Here is a 20689-nt window from a genome sequence, read left to right as displayed (position 1 = left end):
TTTAATTTTTCTTGTTCCTGGGCAGAAAGCGTTGTTTCATAATTGCTTATGCCTGAAGTAAATGGAAAAGACTTATTTTTCTCATCACATTTTGCTTTTGTGACCTGGGTAATGAAATTTTCAAATTTACCCATTTTCCAGAGCATTCCAAGTAGATTCAGTGCTGAGTAGCTGAAAGAGAATTTTCTAGAACTTTCCATAGTGATATATATACAGGGCTCACCACTCACCGCTTCAGTTTGGTTCTAGCTGCCTAAATGAGCACATAGACCTATCTGATTTTATCAGAGGTGGCATCAAGAGGCTGCAAGCATTCTCCAGATGCATTCTCTTATGTATGTGGCTAATTTATCAAGACAAGAGCTAAAAAGGTACACTGTGACAGCTTCTGCTAAAATGTGTGAAGCCTACAAGGCATATTTCAGCATGCCTGTTGGGGATCAAGACAAACCCTGGGCACCTCATTTTACCTGCGAGTACTGCAAAAAATCTCTAGAAGGTAAGATGGGCAATTTTTGCTTGCTTGAATAGTAAGATTTTATATTATACAAATTTTAGACCTTTTAAAATTTAAATATCTTTTAATTTATTTGTTTTTAATTTTGAATAGTATAGAAAAAATATCATATAAAATATTTTGCATGAACCTCTTTGACAATAGTTGTGGATAAAATAAATTTATTCTTCATAATAACAATTTTATTTTGCTCTTCTGCAGGGTGGTACAGAGGGGAAAAGAGAGCAGTGAAGTTCACTATTCCAAGAATTTGGTGTAAACCCACTGACCACTCAAACAATTGCTACTTCTGCATGGTGAACCCTTCCAAACATTGGACTGGCAAGAATGCATTTGCTATTATGTATCTGGACCTTCCATCATCCATCGCCCCAGTGCCACACCACCCTGAGCTTCCCGTATCCATTTCACCAGAAAGAAAGCAGTTATCCTCAGAAGAGAGCAGCAAATCAGAAGAGGAGGTGGACACTGAAGATCAAGATTACAATTTCAGAGGCGCAGCTGGTGAGAGAAACCCATACTACCTCAACCAAAGAGACCTCAATGACTTGATCAGAGATCTTGGTCTAACAATGTTGAATGCTGAGCTTTTAACATCTAGGCTCAAGGAGTGAGATTTGTTAGATGAAAGTGTGCAAATCGCAAGTCAGAGGAAGTGTCGTTGATATTTTTCAAGCTTCTTCACTCGTCAAGATGGGCTTTGCTTCTGCCACAATGCATCCGGTCTGTGCAAGGTAATTGGAATTGCCTGCTACCCGAACGAGTGGCACCTCATCATTGATAGCTCATCCAGAAGCCTCAAAGCTGTGCTGCTTCATAACGGGAATAAGTATCCATCACTTCCCCTGGCTCATTCAGTGCACCTCAAAGAGGAATACAACAGCATCAAGACCTTGCTAGAAGCCTTGAAGTATGATGAGTATGGCTGGGAGGTTATTGGAGACTTAAAAATGGTGGCATTCCTGATGGGTCTCAAAGTTTCCTTGTTTTCTTTGCTTTTGGGACAGCAGGGACACTGCAGTACACACTACAACAGGAAGCACTGGCCACAATGGACTGAGTTCTCTGTAGGAAGGCACAATGTCAAGTGTGAGTCATTAGTGGACCTCCAGAAGGTGTCCCCACCACTGTACATAAAATTGGGTCTTATGAAACAATTTGCCACAGCTCTTGATAAGGAGCCTGCAGCTTCAAGTACCTTCAAGACTTCTTCCCTAAGCTGTCTGAAGCAAAGGTCAAAGCTGGTGTCTTTGTTGGACCACAAATAAAGAAGATGCTGGAATGCACAGAATTTTTCAAGAAGTTCAATAGGAAGGAAAAACAAAAGCTTGGGACAGCTTTATCTCAGTGGTTCAGGGCTTCTTGGGCAATCACAAGGCCAAAAATTATGTGGAACTGGTTGAGGTTCTGGTGAAGAACTGTGGGAAAAAGGACTGCAGGATGTCTCTGAAAGTTTATATCCTTGATGCTCATCTTGATAAATTCAAGGAGAACGTGGGAGCATACTTAGAGAGGAGCAAGGCGAGCGCTTCCACCAAGATATACTGGGCTTTGAACACCGCTACCAAGGAGCATATAACAAAAACATGATGGGAGACTATATTTGGGGGCTGATACATGAAAGTGATTTACATTACAGTCGTAAATCTTGAAAAGCTACTAACTTCTGAACATTTTTACTCAATTTTGTATGATTTTGGTATAAATACATCTAAATCTTGATTCATATGTTGTTTTATTCAGATCTTGTGTAAATGAAAATGTGCAAATTTGCCCATTTTTGCATAGAAAATAGGTTAATTTCTAAATTTCATTATCCAGGTCACAAAAGCAAAGTTTAAATGGAATTATGGTCATTTTTTGTATTTTACAACATAAGCAATAAAAAATAACACATACTTTCCAGTAACAAAATTTGTGTTACATAGGTTTTTAACCTACAAAGAATTGTATGTTTTTAGTGAAGAATTTTCAGTAAAATAAAAGAGAGATTTGTCCAGGAATATAGTGAATATTTGTTTTGAATTGTTCATGTGCAAAGTGATTTTCATGTTAAAATTAAAAATACTTTTCCTTACCTCAAAAATTTCAAACTTCCATTGTGTAATCCCTAACATCTCCTAAATACATTTCAAACTTTTTTTTTTCAGTAAAGCTTGATAGCTGATATGTTACTTTTTCTAACCGAACTCAAAATGGGATAGGTTAATTTGATCAACCTTGTAACCACCAAAACAAAAAATCAAAAATCTAAATTACCCTTTTTTCTTCTTTCTAGAATGGCTTCATATTGTAATATCAAACTACATTTGTTTATCCCAGGTGGCTCTAAATTTGTAATAGTCTACATCTGTTTGTTTGAATTTTATTGTTTTATTTCCTTTTGAACTGTGACTAACTACTGTCCATGCTATTATAAGTTGTAAATCACTCAGGACGTTTGTAGCTCATATTATGCTATCGAATTACATTACCCATAAGCTGCTGCAACTAGTATAAGCAGTTTGTGTGTGCTTAATAAAAAAACAACTTTATTTTCCTTAATGTAATCTTAACTAGTCTAAAATATCCTTATTTTTACATTTTAGTTGCTTTTTTAATTATACATAAAGAATAAATATTAAAAACAAGAAATAAAATACTTATCAAATCCTTTTTTCTTGCATTTGGTTGTCAAAGAGAGTTAACTTTAATTTGTATACTACTTATAATACTGCAGTTAATAATTTTTATTTAATTAGATATTGGTCCAAACAATATAGACTAATAACATGCAAAAAGTAGACAAATTCCCTTACCTCTCAAAAATTTTCTGGCTTTCTAACTTTGCCACAACAGTCAATAGAAATTTATCCAAGCTAGTTGTTAACCTTTCCATGTGAACAATGTCATACACTGTGTGAAATTGACATTTAACAGTTCAGAACATGACATTTGATAGATAAGAACGTTCAGTTTCTGTTGGTTTTAAGTTATCTGTAATTAAATGTAAGAGTAAACTATTGGTAAATTATGAAAGAGAGGATATGACATGGATGTGGCAGGAGGGGTCTGATTTCCTATTTGATAGCTTCATAACCAAACAAAGATGAAGTCTATAATAAATATAGTTTATTTTAGCAATTATGGTTTTTTAGAGCATTTTATGTGTAATTTTGTACTTTTTTGAAGGGTGGTGGATAAAATAGAGATGATAATATGCTAAGATAAAATGTGTAACACTAGGGGAAATTCAGAATTTTTAAAAATATTGCCTTGTAGAATTAAGAACTTAAAACATGTGTACTATTAAAATATGGATTATTAGCTAAGAGTTTACACTATTGTAATTGGTATAAGATAAACAGAAAGTGTTTTAATAAAATTTTGAATATAAGACACTGAAACTTTGTGTTGTGTGCAGTAAAAAATTGCCAGGTCAATAAGGTTAACATTTATAGCTTGAAACAATCAATTTGATATATCAAAGGGTTAAAGTATTTTCTCAATTTTGTAACTCGTATACATAAATTAGTCAACAAACTTGGATACTATAGGATATATATTTTGTTTTATCTCAATACATATAAGTTAATATTAGGTTTAATAATATAAGCAATGATATTGTGCAGTATGTACATATAGAATCTTTAATTATGTACTTTATTGTAATCTTTATTATGCTTTTTGTTTGGATAGGTCCCAGAATCCCTCATGGGTATCAGGCTCAAGTTATTCTTGGATTTGTAGAGGAGCTAGTTGTTAATGATGATCCTGAATATCAGTGGATTGATAAAATACGAACACCAAGAGCATCTAATGAAACTAGACAAACACTGTTTTCAAAATTATCAGGTACTCAGTTTGAAACTATAATACATATTGATAATATCCCTTTAACACTGTAAAATAAATTTTTGGGTTTCTGGTTTTTGATTAGTTTTCAGTACAAGATGTGGTTTTGTTGATGCATTAAATATAAAGTAAACTTTATTTTATAGCATAGAGTACAATTTGTCATACTTTTATTTAATTAAGAAGTGTAAATTTCAAAAGATATAAATTTATGGTATTTGAATCTTAACTATGATGTTCATGTTACAATCTGTAGGAAATTATTCTTTTTTAATTATCTTCTTTATCAATATCTTAAAATGAAAGCATTTATTGAATGACTGAAGATTTAACTTTGTTTATTTAAATTGTAATAGGAGAAGTACAAAGGAAAATTGGACTTAAAGCACTGGAACTGGGTGGAAATGCAGTGGTAGGGTAAGTACAACTATGAGCTAATTTTTGTTGTTGTAATTGATTATACATTTGTAAACAATATCTGTTGCATTTTAATGATTTTCTAAAAATGTTGACAAATAAGTTAATAAGTTTGGTTTTTATTTCCCTGTTATTCTTTACTTACTCAATGTTTTACTTCACATTTTTAGAATAACTTTCACACAGTTCTTATCTTCTTGGCCCTTTTTAACTGGAAATTAACAAAATATTCCGCACAATTTTGAAAGCACAAATAAGCACTTAGGTTTTGTTAATTTATAGTTCTAATTCCCACCCTCAAGTTTCAGATGTTAGGCAAAGACATTGCTCAAAATAGCTAACATATAATTGGGCTTTTCAATATTTTATATTCAAAGGTTCTTTACTTGCTTGGTGCTGGATCAATGCGCACTATATTGGAAATTTGTGCTGTCTGTCACAAGTCTGGGCATCAGACATGTATTTTAACTCTGGCTTCTAGCTTCTACACATACAGCACATTAAACCATCTTTGTCCTTCATAAGCTAAGAGACTCATCAGTACAGTCTTGTTAGAAGCTTTAAGTTCTTACTGATTTTAATACCTCCTTAGGCAACCCAGATAATTTCTGTTCAAGTGTTGCTGTCATTATTACTATTTGCACTAGCTAAAATCTTGGGGGATTCTCAGTTCTCTGTTTTTTACATCTGGGGTACAATGAAAAGGTTGGTTAATAAGGTCTATGATCACCTTGGATGCTAATGCAAGAGATACATCAATATGGTATTTTTACAATAGGTGAATCAATGAAGTTCAGGATTGATATGGTTTATTCCTTTATGGAAACTGCTCCCAGGTTGTTATTACTGCTTAGAATCGCATCATGCTAGCTATCTTCTCTAATGTCAGATTCAAATTCAGTGAATATGCTATACAGTCTTTGCTAAAGCCTTCTTCCACCATTCTCATAAGTATTTTGCTAGATTTTGGAACATGACTGTGGGTATTTGCTTCTATTCATCCACAAGATCATTAGTGAGGTTGGGCACAGATGTTGGGTGAGAAGGCCTGGCTTGAAGTTGGTGTTCCAGTTCATCATAAAGGTGTTCAATGTGGTTGAAGTCAGGGCTCTGTGCAGACCAGTCAAGTTCTTCCACACCAACCTAGGCAAATCATGTCTTTATGGACCTCACTTTGTCACACTGAAACAAAAAAGGGCCTTCCCAAAATGTTACCACAAAGTTGGAAGCACACAATTCTCTAGAATGTCATTGCATGCTGTAGCATTAAGATTTCCCTTCACTGGAACTAAAGAGCCTAGCCCAAACCATGAAAAACAGCCACAGACCATTATTCCTCCTCCACAAAACTTTTCAGTTGGCACTATGCATTTAGGCAAGTAGTGTTCTCCTGGCATCCATCACACCAAGTTTCATCCATCAGACTGCCAGATAGTGAAGCACTATTCATTACTCAAGAGAATGTGTTTCTACTATGCCAGAGTCCAGTGGCAGTATGCTTTACACCACTCCAACCTATGCTTGGCATTGCATATGGTGACCTTAGGCTTATGTGCAGCTGCTTGGCCATGGAAACCCATTTCATGAAGCTCCCGACGAACAGTTTTTGTGCTGATGTTGCTTCCAGAGGCAGTTTGGAACTCAGTAGTGAGTTTTGCAGCTGTGGACAGATGTTTTTATGTGCTTCAGCACTCAGCTGTCTCATACTCTGAGCTTATGTGGTCTACTGCTTTGAGGCTGAATTGTTGTTGCTCCTAGATGTCTCCATTTTACAATAACAGCACTTACAGTTGACCAGGGTATCTCTAGCAGGGCAGGAACTTGACAAACTGAGTTGTTGGAAAGGTGGCATCCTATGAAAGTGCCACGTTGAAAGTCACTGAGGTCTCAGTACAACCCATTTTACTGCCAATGTTTGTCTTTGGAGAGTGCATGGCTGTATGCTTGATTTTATGCTCTTGTTAACAATGGGTGTGGCTGAAATAGGCAAACCCACTAATTAGAAAGGGTGTTCATATACTTTTGGCCATGTAGCATATCTCGTATACTGTGTAAACTTTCTGTATTTTCAAGTACAGCTTTAGTTTGTATGTGACAGTTACTATATAAATCAGTATATATAATTTGACACTGGAGACTATACAGTTTACCATCATCTGGAACAGAAGTTTTTAATTTGTGGTTCACTGATTAGCCTTACTTGGCATTTGGAGAGGTTGTAGATTATGGAAAAGCAGTGGCAATATTCTGTACAGATCTCTTTGTATGTTTGAAAACCACAATCTTAGAATAATGGCTACAACAACAATAAAGATTGCTTTAAAGAATTAAATTATAATAGTAAACATACTAGATGGTTCCTTAATAAGTGAATATATTCATTAAGATGTAAGACAATTCTGTCAGAATGCAAGTTGTAGCAGAGACATAAGAATTTATTGTAATGTTATTGTTTTGAAGTTCTTTCAAGAATATGCAAATGTTTTATTGTGTGTGTAGTCAAATTCTCTTCTGTACATAAACAACTGTTTAATGGTAATGAAGGGTTTGATCTCTGTCATTATTGTCCAAATGTAAGAGGTAGTCAGAATATTTCATGAAAGTAACCTATCAGAATTAAATTTTCTTTTTTTTTTATGAGTGAGATCTCTTCACAGTATTGATGTTCACCATTAATTTGATGTGACATTTTGAATATGCTTACTACTTTTACTTGTTTATTTCATTTATAAATGTCCATGTGCAGATATCAACAGTGCTTTGATTTAGAAGGAGAGTCTGGAATTGTTGTTCGTGGAATAGGAACAGCAATGAATCTTGTAAAGTTATCTGAGGGTAATCCAGCTACAGTGTCTCCTCCTAGAGAAGGAACAAGAGAGTATGTACTGTAGTTTTTTTCCTTTTTCATTATTCATGTCCTAATACAAATGTTTTGTTACAACATAATTGTATAGTAGTTATTTCAAAATGATTTACTTATTTTAAGAATAATTGTATTTCTAATACAGTTTATTTGTTCACTATATAGTTTAGAAGGTTTTTCTATGCCAGTTTGGCAGTATCTTCATATAGAAGATTTGCTCAACATCTGCCATTTCACATTTGCTGTTGTGCAAGTGATAATGATAAAGTATCCATTAAAACTACACTTATTGAAAAAGTTTAATATATCAGCATTTGTTACAGTTTTTATTTAGTACATGATACATTCAAATAATTTGAAATATAAGTTTTACTGATATTGTAACCTTTTAGAATTTATCTGGGAACTAGTGGTTAGTGATGGGTGTATTAAAATATTTTTAAACATATACAGTATTAGTGATGTCACTAATTATTTGTGTTGATTGAAATACCTTTTTTATTGTTTGTGTCTAACATTCTTATTAATAAAGATGTTTTTGGATTTTTCATTCTTACTGACATTTACTAGTCAACACATGCACACTTAAGAATAGGATATTATGTGATGAAGAAATAATTGGTATTGTTGAAGTTTATTCTTAATGTATTTCTAATTGTTTTGTTAGACGTTATCTCTGACATTGAAAAAGTAGGTGGGTTTCTCTTCAGAATTAAGTTCAACAGCTTGTGTGTCTGAATTGAAAAAGATTCTTTTACAAAAAGGTGTGTTTCTAATTTTATGGGATTCCCAGATAGTTCATAGTTCAGAAGTTGTATATTTCTGAAATCTTTGAAGTGTTTCTATGGTTTATCCCTGTTGTTATTACCTTTATCTGCTTTAATGGATTTGCAATATGTGTCGAGTAACCACTTTGAGCTTTTCTTCACTGTTGTCTGTGCATGCTTACTGTTCTGTGTTTTTGTTGCTGGTGATTTATATATGTTAAAAACATTAAATAACCTTGCCACATTTTCAGAGATCCCTAATGCATTCACATTTTTCAGTTAAATACACACAGCACATCAGGCATTTGCTTTATATTTGTCATTGTGTTAACCTGCACAAAACGTACCCCAAGATACCATATAAGAACATGAGAATTATTTTTAATGAAAATAACAAAAATATTTACCCAATTGCCTTTGATTTCATCCTTATACCAATTTAAATACAAAAGTATTGTTACAGTTTTATTTGAAAAATTTTGTAAGTGAAATTCTGTCATTAAGTGCAGAGAAATAAATATCCATTGCAAAATGTTTATGCAGTTAGTGATGGAAATGAACACATGAGCAAAGTATGGGGTTTTGAAAACAAATCTCCTGGATTTAGCTGCTCCACTGCTTTGTTTTAAATAATGCTGAGATTGGTTGAATTAAGATCTGGATCTTTTGTTTTGATAACTTATACTTTGGTAATTTTAGAGAAATGTTCCAAAGTTTAAAGCTCCAAAAATTTGACATAAGCAAATAGGACACAAATGAATAGTTTCTTGGGTATTTGTTATTTAACACTAAATTTATTTTTTGAAGTATGGATAAAATATTAGGATAAACAAAGACACCTTTCAAACCTTGTAAAAAATTAACAGTTTTGTAAAGTGAAATATAAAATGAATCTGTATGATAGTAGAAAAGTACTTAGAATCACTATATAATTTTATATCAGTTTTATTATTCAGAACAAAGAAATATTGTGCACACATCAAAGTATTCTTTTTGATATTAAAATAAAATATGCCTGAAGGATTCAATGTTTGTGGCAAACTTAACAACAGTTCCCATTTATTATTAGGTGAAGAAAATAATAATAATAAAAATTAAATAATGGTTGTGTAAGAAAAAGTCTGAAACTGAGGAATCATTCCTAACTTTGACCTTACAGACATTTTACATTGCCTCTCTTTGTAGTACAGTGCCTCTGAAATGAATGTACTGTCATGAACTTCTATTACACTGTATTCATTGAAGAGTGAACACTGAAGCTATATGCAATAAAATTACCTTTGATTGTTTGACACATTTAGGACATGAATTTTAATGTTTTTAACTCAAGTAAGTGTACTTGTATATTTATAACAGATATCTTCTGAAATGTTCATCTGAAACATTTTTCTGGTATAAGCATGCCACCATGGAAACAGTTTTGACATGTTTGTAGTCCTTCCCACATAATTTTAATACTTCTAATGGCATGTTTCTGTGTATCCAGTCTGCTGTATATGACTGTTTAGCTGTAGGTGTGATTTTTTTATATCCATATAAAAATTTATTATTCAATTAAATTAGCTTGATCTGTGTCAAAATAAATGTAATATTTTGGTTTCATGTAAACCTTGTATGGAGTGGTTTAACGTTTACTCATTCTGGTGAATAATTGGAAAATAAACTTTCTGAAGTAAATGTTCAATTTTTTTTTTTTACATTCTCTGTTGGAAGTTATGATCTTGTAATTTTAGAATAGTAAATTGTGATTATAAAAATTTGGAAATTTTAGCACCACAGTGGTACACTTTTACATGATTATAGCAAGATATTGTTATAAATTTCTACGTGAAGTTTTTAATATCAATATATAATTAGGCATGACTTTAATTGATTTTTTTGACAAAAATTACTTGTTTACTTGTGAAATCCTTTTCATTTGATTCTGCTCTATTTTCAAGAAGCAAATTCATTCTATAAAGTGATTTTCTTCTATGTTTCATTTGTTCTTTATCTCTTCTGTTCTTTTTTCTCTTTTCTGTTCCTCTTTCCTTATGTGGGTCAGTCTACCATCTCCTCCTACTCCACCCAAACCAATTAAACCTTTTGCTGGCCTACTTTTCCGTGTGTCCAGTTTGCGAAAGCTATCTCCCATCCCATCCCTACGCAGTGTGTCTTCTTCCTCTTCTATCACCACTGGTGTTATTTCAAAGGGTATTGTGCGACGCTGCAACTCTTCGCAGTTTCTTGCTGTTCAGACAACGTCCCACTCGAGATCTCCCTCTCCTCTGTTGTTTGATGGTATCTCCAAGAGAGAGCCTGTCAGATATTTTGAGGAGTCTTGTCTTGAACTATCTCATAACACCTGCCAGAAAAGGTCACCACAAACCACTTGTGAAAAAGCTCCCACTGAACCTAGAGTTAAGTTTTCTGTTGGTGGTGAGGCACTTGATGAAGTAGATTCATGTATACCACAACAAAAAGACAATATGAAGTCCATACCCAACCCTCTTGCCACTCGCAGTTCACGAGTCAAGAGAGTACTTTCTCAACCAGGATCCAAGATTTTACGTCCTACTCCATTTCAACTGAAGCGCAACCAATCTGAACCTCTGTATCCTAGGTCTCCTGTACCTGAAGACACTGTAAATGCACTTGCTCCTGGCCCAAGCTCTCCAACAACTGTGACAGTAATGAAACTATCTCAATCTCCTGCCAAAGTCAACTTGACCTGTGGACAGCGTCGTTCTTCAGAATCTGATCTAAGTACAACTCCTAAAGGTAAATTATTATTCAATTTGACTTCTTTCTTTTTGAGGCATTTCATAGCAGAAGAAAAGATATGATATGTAGTAATTGTGTGTTAGAAGTAAAGTCTTCCAGGTGGAAGTGAGTTAAATGAAACTTAATTTTTAGTAACAGGTGCTTTTCACTTTCCTAGAGTATTTCCTATATTTTTTTGTGAATGCTTGGAAATGCCCTTGTCATCAAGCTGGTACTAAGTTATCTTACTGTCTGTATGTGTAAACTATCTTTCAGTAATTGTACATTATCAAAATTTTCTTTTTGTTGCAGTTATATAGAATTTTATTAAAATGAATTTTAATGGGGATCAAGTGTGATCCGTGATGTCAAGAAACCCACTTGAAGTAAAAATGTATCTCAGGAGGGCTGGTATGGGTATTAACAATTTTAGTAATAAAGAAGAGAACAGCATTTTGACCTTCTTAGGTCATTTCAGGCAGAAGGTTATATTATGTATTTCTTTATCCCTGAAAGTATTGTTTTAGAGGATGTGACATCATATGCTCAACTTAAAGGTTATATACAAGAAGTGTTTGGCAGTGTTTCCTCACCATGTAAATTTGTGCAGTTTTAAGAGTCAGTGATACCTTAAGTAGTAGGCCTGATATTTATTAACTGCCCATTATCAAGTGTTTTTCTTTTTGACACATAAAGATAATTAAATAGATAATTAAAGATCTCTCAGTACCTAAGACTAAAGTTTTATTGTGGGATGGTTATGTTAATGGATTCTTTTGTCATATTTAACAGTAATGTTGTGTCTCTGGTATATAAGTACATATCAATATAATGTTGAAATTTGGTTTAAAAATAAAACAGAATTTTGCCAACTATGACAATATTATCCTACTAAAGAAAAAAAACTTGCATTTTTTAATTTTATTTTTAGAAATTACTTGCCCTAAGATACTATTATAAAGGTGTTAACAAGATACAATCTTACAATCTGTAAATTACCATCAGTTATCCAAATTAGGAAAGAGGTTTATGCAACTTTGACAAATTAAAGCTCTGAAAAAAGGTGTTGAAACCCCGATCTTAGTCTATAATGCCATTAACAAGAGGTTTTGGTTCTCATTTTCAAGAATTCTGGACAAAATAAGAACAAGGAAAAAAATGAACATAAATTTTTTTTATTCCACATTTGAGAAATTTCAAGACATTATAGTCAACATCATATACAGGCTTTTCAGAAATGTTTGAAGTGAACCAGTAGAACAAGCAGAAAAAATATAACAATGCATAATAATATAATAACACAAACAAAAACAAGCTAGTTTGAAATACAGTTGATATTATGCCACATCTATTTTAAATATTATACTAACCTTTTCAAATTAAATTATTCCTTAAATATATTGGTGAAGTTTAATTTTAATCATTTGTCAATCAACAAAATTTTAACAGGTTTATATTTTAGTAGAGATTAACCTTTTGGTATTAAAGTAGCTTGGATTGTTGTTCTGTTTATGTCACATTTAATTAATTCTTTTTTGATAAATAAAATAATCCATATCTGTTGGTTTAACTTCAGCTAACAGTCTCGGTGACAGTAGTGGAAGTGGAAGTGGTGGAACTCGGACAGCTGTTCATCGTCCTGCGATCGGCCAAGATAGCCTTGACATGCTGGTAAGTTTTTGTTGGAGTAACGACTAGAAATAGGATGCTTCATGAATTGTAATATTATATACAAAATATATCATCAGTAGTTTTATGATGGAACTATTTTAACAGCCTCTTTTTAATGCTCATTATTTGTTCACATTAGACAATTATTGGATTAGAAAATATAAAAATAAGAAAGTAACAAAAATATTTAAAATATTTATGTTGTATATATTTATTAACAGAGATTAAAGAATGACTTCATTGTTTTAATTACAATATGGGTATAATTATAACATTTGGCAAGTTGCTATTGATTTACTTGTACAATACCAGTTTATGCATCATAGTGGATGATTTTATTTCAAATGGTGTAATTGTCTTGTATATGTTGTGAACCGTGGTGTTTGTTCCACATTTGTCTGTCTTTTGTTTACAGCAGCCACTTTTTGAGCTGTCTTTGAAATGATGGGAGAACAGACATGAATAATATTTATATTACAAAGAGAATATTCTGCACTTAAATTTTATGAATTAACCACACTATCTTTCAGATTTTTAAATGTGACATAACTTAAAAAATAAAATTATAGACTTATTGTATGTTACTGTTGAGTGGCTCTTAGCAGGACTGAAATACTCAAATTTACTTTTCTTCTTGGGTGGTATGAATAGCTTGGAGCCTTGGCTATGAGTGAAATCAAGAGTGCATAAAGTCTATGAAATAATTTAAATTGATAAATTCTTTCAACTTAAACTTTTCCCATCATTGGGGATGGGTACTTTTCAGGTTTGTTATATGTTGTTCACATTATTGGAAGTATACCAGGCTCATGACTCTCAATCTGAGTTCTTGAAGACAAGACAAAAGGTGTTTGCATACCTGCTGTGCAATACGTGCTCAACTCTTGTTATAAGTGCAACTGTCCCACATCTTACTTCAAAAACTATTCCTATTTCATGTAATATACTTGGTGCCATATGACTAACAGAAAATATAAGCCTCTTAAAGTAAGCCAAAAAATCTTTACTTCTACTGAGAAGAAAATAAGGTACCTACATACTATTTGAGATTTGTTGGTTATGCAAACTGATTTACACTACCTGTGTTCATATCACTGTTACATTTGGAGTTAACCATTATGCACTTTCATCTGTACAACATATATCTAAATTAATGTTTCAAAACATATTTGTTATAAAAATTTAAAATGTGTGCATACATTTGAAGCAGTTCTATAACCCACTATGTTGTTCAGGAAAAGGTCAAACTTATAAAAGAAGAATTGCTCACAAACACAACACACATACTTTAATTGATAATAAAATTTAGGTGATCGTATAAACTACCAACCATGAAAACAAGTGATACCATTAAACATAATCTTACTGTAAGTACCTAAAACTGTTGTTTTTAAAACAAGGATATAGAGCTTTATTTTTTATTTATTTCATAGGAATACCCTTTCATAACAATAAAACAGATACCACCAGGATTTGTTCAGCATATTGGAGGGGTTGTGTCTGCTCGTTCTGTAAAGCTCTTAGTGCAGATTAACAATCCAGGTAGGTTTACTTTTATTGCCATTGTTAGTAGCCAATATGATCACCTGTGGTAATTCATGTGTAAGACAAGCACGGATAACTGATCTAAAAAAAAAATTAAAAATTTGAAGATTTGTGGAAGGAAAAGCGCAATGAGTTGTCCTAGGTGGATTGAAAGGGACAAAACATGGTGTAGAAGTAAAATAAACACCTTATTTGTTGAAGTTTAAAGTAAAATCAAATGAGGGAATAATTGGTAAGCTGCTTTGAGGAAAAGAAGTAAATTAAATTATATTTAATGGAATTACTAATTAATACAGTTTTAAATTGGAAAAGAATTAAAAGTGAAAACAATCATTGCATAAAAATTAGTATAGTCAGACAAGAACTGAATTTTGTCAACAGGTCTTGACACTTTTAAACATGAAATTGAATTGCTCTACCTAGAGATGAATCAATTTTTCTTGAAAGTGACAAAAATGAATCCATAAAGGTAATTTTTTCTGTAGCTGACCAGTCACGTTTTTGATCCACTTCTCATTGAATGATCAAAATTCTTGTTCTGTTGCATTTTTTAGCACAAGCCTGGTCCTAGACACCAACCTTGTAACCATTTTGTGTTTGTTGTAATTTTTATACTATAAATTTTAAATTAGTAAACATATTTTAACTATCTTAGTATGTTATCAGTAAATGTTACAAGGCTTTTATATGAAAAATGTTAACAATTTTGTATTAAGTTTTAAGATTTTTAAATTTCTCAGTATGGGCTTGGTCAATGTGATTGATCACGTGACACCACTTTGTAATCATTTAAAGTCATTATAATTTTGATATTACTAAGTTTTAATATATTATGAATATCTTCACAAAATTTGGCAGATTTTCAGTAAACATTAAATTTTTCACATACAAAAAAATATAATTTTTTGATTATTTTTAATAAACTAAGAAAATATTTGTCCATGAACATCAAGAATTTTTTTATTTAACTAGTCTAAGTCCAAAATTATTTTCCATGTTAAGATTAAAAATACTTTTCATCTCAGAAATCTCAAATTTCATTTGCATAATTTTTGAAACATCCTAAATACATTACAGATGTTTGTTTTCAGTAAAACTACTCTTATATTTTATCTGTTATTTTCTCTTTGCTAACTCTGTACAAGGTTGGTTAAATTGACCAACCTTGTAATCACCAAAAGTAAGTGGAAGTAAATCTACATTCTTTTCATTTTCAGAATGACTTTAAATTGTAAGATGAAACTATATTTGTTTGTCCGTATAGAGCTTTAAACTCATAACAACATACATTTATTTATATTTAAATGTTATTGTTTTATTACTTTTTGAACCATGTTTACCTTCTATTCACACCATTATAAATTGTAAATCACTTGAGTAGTATGGAAATTAGGTTACTATTGAATTACATTACATAAAGCTGTGAGTGATGACTTTTACATATATATTATATAAAGCTGCTCCTGTGAATGTCTTATGAAATGTTTTTATTATTATTACCTAATGAGATTCCTGTTTTTTGTATTTTATTTACCTTTATAATAATAAATAAAGAATATGCCTAAAAACAAGAAATGGAATACTTACCTAATTGTTTTTTTTGTCGACATTATTGTTATTAGTGGCATTAAACTATAATTTTATATATTTATATAAATATTTATATTTTATAAGTAATATTTTATTTAACTAAATAATGCACCAAAGAACATAGAATAATAACACGTGAAAAACAAACAATGTCCCATAACTATCACAATTTATCTCAGTTTCTAACTATGCGACAAGAGCTGTGACAAATTTGTTCACACTAGTTGATATCTTACACGTGGGAATGAAGCTCGTAATGAAAGGGAAGTTGACAATTCTTTTTTCAGAAAACAATGTAGCATGTTTGATAAATGAAAACCTTGCCTTTCTGTTGGTTATAAAAAACAATATTAAATAGAAGAGGAAACTATTACTAATTACTGAAAGGGTGGATGTCACAGGTGGGTGTGGCAAGAGTGGTCTGATTTCCTGTTTGATGGTTCTGTAAACAAACAAGATTGATGACTGAAAATTTTGTTTGAGTAATGATGGTATGATAGTGAGTAACTTATCTTCAATTTCATACTTACTGGAGAAGTGGTGAATAAATTACAGAAGGGGGGATGCCTAGGGAAAAAATAATCACATTTCTTACACTTGGGAAAATTTGGGATATTTTTTTAAATATAAAATTAAGAATTTAAAACTTGTATACTATTAAAATATGGATTTAGCTACGATTTCATGCTATACTGATTGGTTTAACTTAAATAAGAAATAGTTTAAATTTTAAACATATGTCACTTAAAAACTTTGTGCAGTAAAAAGTGTCCATTGTGAAAGCATTAATGGTGATTTTATATTGACAGAATATTTGGTTTAGGGGGAAGAGATGGCAAACCTTTACATTTAACTATAGGATGGAGAGGTTAGTGTTTCTTTGGTTTACAGCTAATTATTTTTGTTTTGAAGTTTGTTTTGATGTTTTTGTGAAGTTATTAATGTTTTTACATGCATGCATTAATTGTTGTTTAGGCTTGGTCTTCTTGTGGCCATCTTCAGTTAGCATTTGGAGTTTGTTGGTTTCTTCTTTTTCGTTCTTGATTATGGTGACATTGCTTTTGGCTTTCATTTGAATTGTTATGGTGTGCCTAGATTCATGAGGGCTGTTTATTGTGATGGGGCATTATCATAATTTGGTTAACATATGGAATATTAATGAAATTACTTTGAAATATGATCAGCTCATTAAATATTTTCAAATTGGACACTCATGTCATGTTCTACGTAAAGTGAATAATATTAATAAGAAATGTGTTAATATTTAAGATGAAATATTTCAAATTATGATGTATAGATTATAAAATGCAAAAAATACATTTGGATTGTTCATCATCAATCAGTCAATAACAGAAAATTGAAACCTAAAGCCTGGATTACCAAAAACATGTTTTAAAAATTCACAATTTGATATGGAAAGGACAGTTCATTAAAAGTGACACACACTACTGAGATAATTAATTCTAAAAACTTACAAGTGAAAACAAAAATAATGTGAGCTATGCTACATATATCATATCTAGTATCAACAAGACTTCTTGCCCAATACCAGGGTCCATATTTGTTTTTATAGTTCACTAAAACTTTTAAAATCTTTTAACTCATATGTACCATATATTATTGTGGAGAAATTTAAATTATTTATTTAATAATTTTGACCATAGAAACAAAGCTGTCTCTAAATCAAAGCTTTTGCCATATTACTGATTCTTTAAAATTACAAAACACACGTACCTCATTTTTCACTTTAGCTTTGTCCTAATGAAAGGCTTTCTTTGCCATTCTAAGGATTGGTGTGAATTGTACTTCTTGTTTCAGTCTTTATTCTAACTATATCACCCCTTGTGACTTTAATTTCATGACTATCTGTACTTGATTGGTATGTAAACTCCCCACTGTTCTTTATTTACTTTTTCTTGATGGCAAAATTTATTAAGATGGCCTTTAGTGTTTATTGAGGGTTTCTCTTCAGTGATATTCCTGCATTTGCAACATTTTCTTTTGAATTGAGATATTTTTCTTGGGTCATGAATTTCTTGTTTATTTTCATGATGTTATGGTAAAAAAATATTTTAGAGACGTTTTTTGAATATGAATACTCACATTCATACCTTACACAGGGATTCACTTGATGCCTTTGTTCTACCACCTCAGAAGTCTAATGTTATTTGAGAAGTAACATTTGCAGAGAACATACAGGTTCTTATGATCAGAGAGGTAGAATCTTGCATAAAGTCTGATGCTTTTGTCCTGTTATCTTTGAGGCTGAGTTTGTAGGAGATCAAGGGTGGATTAGTGAACATTTAAACTATATTTTTCCAGCACTTTCTTTTGTTCTGACAGCTAATCATGAACCTTGGGTGGACATTGTGTCTTCTGCATGATTTTTACAATTAGTATGCCATTTCTTGTAATGTCTTGAGTATTTCTTCTGTAGCTTATCAATCTTTACCCTCTTTATTTGGAAAAAAATTAGTTTTTCTGATTACCTGGTCCTTCTATCTTTATCAGATATTGCTATTCATGCAAAAAGATTTGCAGATTAATTAAAGGAAAGCTTTGCCATGCCTTGGCATCCTAATTTATTGGATCAACATGTCCTAGCTTTCCATCACCTGGAGAACACTTATTTGAACTCCCAGAGGTTAGGCCCTTTCATTCTGTTTGGGGTTCTAGACAAGATGCTGCTGTTCATATTAATCAGTCTCAGTTTCACAGAATTTGTTTCTTGCTTACAACAGTCTTACTTTTTTTTTATCACCCTTGCAGCTGTTTTCTGAAGCCTATCATAGATACCTGCTCAAATTTCAGAGAATCTTAGTCCTCTATTGACTTCTACTTTGGTCAGGTTATTAGCTTCTGCTCTCTTCTTGGTATTTTGGTTGGTTTGTTGTTGGAGGAAATTTGCCTTTGTATATCTGCTTACAGAGATCTCAGAGACGTTCCATTTGTCAGACAGTCAATTTGTGTAGGAATTCCAGATTCCTTAGAATCTTGTGTAGATGTGGCTTGCATACATTCTTTACTTTCTATGCTGGCTTCTCAGCTGTTCCAAAGTTATTCTACAGGACAGTTCACTGCATTTCCTGTTGGAGTTTTCAGACCTCTTGCTTCAGTGCCATGACTCATTGGAACACAAAAATGATTTCATCCTTACAAACAGGGACACTTTTTCATGGTGAAGTGCATATTTTAGGGTCAGTGACAACTTTATGGAGTCTGGTCCAGTAAGGCTTCTCTCAGAAGACTTGAATCAGTATTGGAGACATTCATCACAGATCATTAGGTCAATCAGTTCACATCTCTTTCTCCTGTGCCTCTCATACCAGTTGTCTTTTCACTCTCCAAGAACTTTCTTACTCTGAACTGTAAATTACACTTTCTTGTAATATCCTGTCTCGAGGGTTTTTCTATGCTACAAACAGCAGAGAAAACAACAGGCAATTGGTGACCAATCATTGATCTTTTTTATCTTGGCCACTTCTTCCAGTCTTCTTGGTTTTCAGTGTAATTGTTTCTTGCCCTTTGGTGACTCTTTCATCCAAAGCATGGATGACAACACTGGATGTTGCAGATGCATACATTCATAATCCAATTGCCAAATCTTCAAGATGTTATCTCTGTTTCTTGCTTGACAACCAGGTTTTTCATTTCATGCTCTGTCATTTGGACTTGCAATCTACTCTTAAGATTTTTTTACCTGGTAGTCAGGGTTTTTTCATGCCATCTTTACTCCCTCATCATTCATGCTCACTATTACATGGATGACTGGTTTCTTTTCACCATTTAGCAGAGTTGGACTCTAAACCTTTGTTACCAGAAGCTGCAAACTGTTTTTTGTTTTGTTTTTTATAAAAAAGAAGTCAGTTGTTATTCCCACACAGTACCTCATCTGTTTTTTTTTTAATCATGGACTAAGCTGGGTCCAGTCTTCTTCTCTGTGCCTTCAGACCATGGAGTGAGTGGTTCTTCAAATACACTTGTCTTTTTCTCCACCTGCATGCACAGTTCTGTCTCCTTTGGGGATGCAAGCATCTTTAAAATCATTCATTTCTTTTAGGTTGGACCCACAGGAGGGCCCTTTAGTGGTCATTATGGTACCAGTGGAACATTTGCACAGGTGCCTTAAATTGTCTAGTGAGACTCTCAGATTCCAGTTTACTAGATCTCAGCTTGTGGCTAAACATGGACAATACAACAGTAAGTATCTCTCTGCTATCTCCATGACCAGAAATACACCTGTTCACAGATGCTTCTTATAATTCCTGTGGCTTGCATGTGACTTTCAGGTTGGGTGCCTGAGCCTGCAATTCTGAGTTTGGTTTGCTCTATTTTGTGCTTCTTCAAGTTGGAGTGAGGGTGTTGCTTACCTTCTCTTTGTAACTCCAGAGGCTGTAACTTTTAAGTTGGATTTCCTTCATGTCATATTCTTATTATACAGTTACATTATATGCCCTCATGCCTTAGTCCCTGCACCTTGTATCTACTTTTGTGTCCACAGACCTGTAATTCCAACAGTGAAATGTGGAACCTTGTCTGTGTGGTTGGAACCTGTAGCCAGTTGGGTTTTGCTGCTCATGTTTAGATGTCACTTTATCTGGATGATGAGCATACCTGTTCTATAAGTAGTGCATTATATCTCAATTTTCTGGGCCTGTTTTTGTACACATACGCTTTCTGTATAGATTTTACCCTCACCAACCCTTTCATTTGGTCAATGTGTAAGTTGACTGGGTGATGTAT

At 32.7% G+C, this 20689-nt stretch overlaps 2 protein-coding genes across 6 annotated transcripts in view; both read left to right on the top strand.

Annotated features, from left to right (window-relative positions):
• LOC143235026 (C2 domain-containing protein 5) overlaps window positions 1–20689 on the top strand; it is a 110088-nt gene that overhangs the window by 13256 nt on the left and 76143 nt on the right. For 3 of the 5 annotated variants that reach the window (XM_076472742.1, XM_076472747.1, XM_076472745.1), the window contains exons 7-12: window positions 4196–4351; window positions 4708–4768; window positions 7515–7646; window positions 10443–11158; window positions 12717–12811; window positions 14245–14353. In XM_076472742.1, coding sequence (XP_076328857.1) covers window positions 4196–4351; window positions 4708–4768; window positions 7515–7646; window positions 10443–11158; window positions 12717–12811; window positions 14245–14353 — 1269 coding nt within the window. The remainder of the gene's footprint in view (window positions 1–4195; window positions 4352–4707; window positions 4769–7514; window positions 7647–10442; window positions 11159–12716; window positions 12812–14244; window positions 14354–20689) is intronic. The other 2 variants (XM_076472744.1, XM_076472743.1) reach the window with 2 other exon arrangements.
• Window positions 153–2970, top strand: LOC143234422 (uncharacterized). Its single transcript, XM_076471786.1, has 2 exons — window positions 153–499; window positions 719–2970. The coding sequence occupies exons 1-2, from the start codon at window positions 322–324 to the stop codon at window positions 1129–1131; spliced, it is 591 nt and encodes a 196-aa protein (XP_076327901.1). The 5' UTR covers window positions 153–321; the 3' UTR covers window positions 1132–2970.

Source organism: Tachypleus tridentatus, chromosome 12 (genome assembly GCF_004210375.1).
Source record: "Tachypleus tridentatus isolate NWPU-2018 chromosome 12, ASM421037v1, whole genome shotgun sequence".
NCBI classification, from domain to species: Eukaryota; Metazoa; Arthropoda; class Merostomata; order Xiphosura; family Limulidae; genus Tachypleus; species Tachypleus tridentatus.
This window is presented reverse-complemented; position numbering and strand designations above follow the sequence as displayed.

What these genes read in the sequence shown, in the direction of transcription:
- LOC143234422 (XM_076471786.1), top strand. Translation starts at nt 322, where the DNA reads ATGCATTCTCTTATGTATGTGGCTAATTTATCAAGACAAGAGCTAAAA. An exon ending in CTGCAAAAAATCTCTAGAAG is followed by an intron (nt 500 to 718) that starts GTAAGATGGGCA and finishes GCTCTTCTGCAG; the next exon opens with GGTGGTACAGAGGGGAAAAG.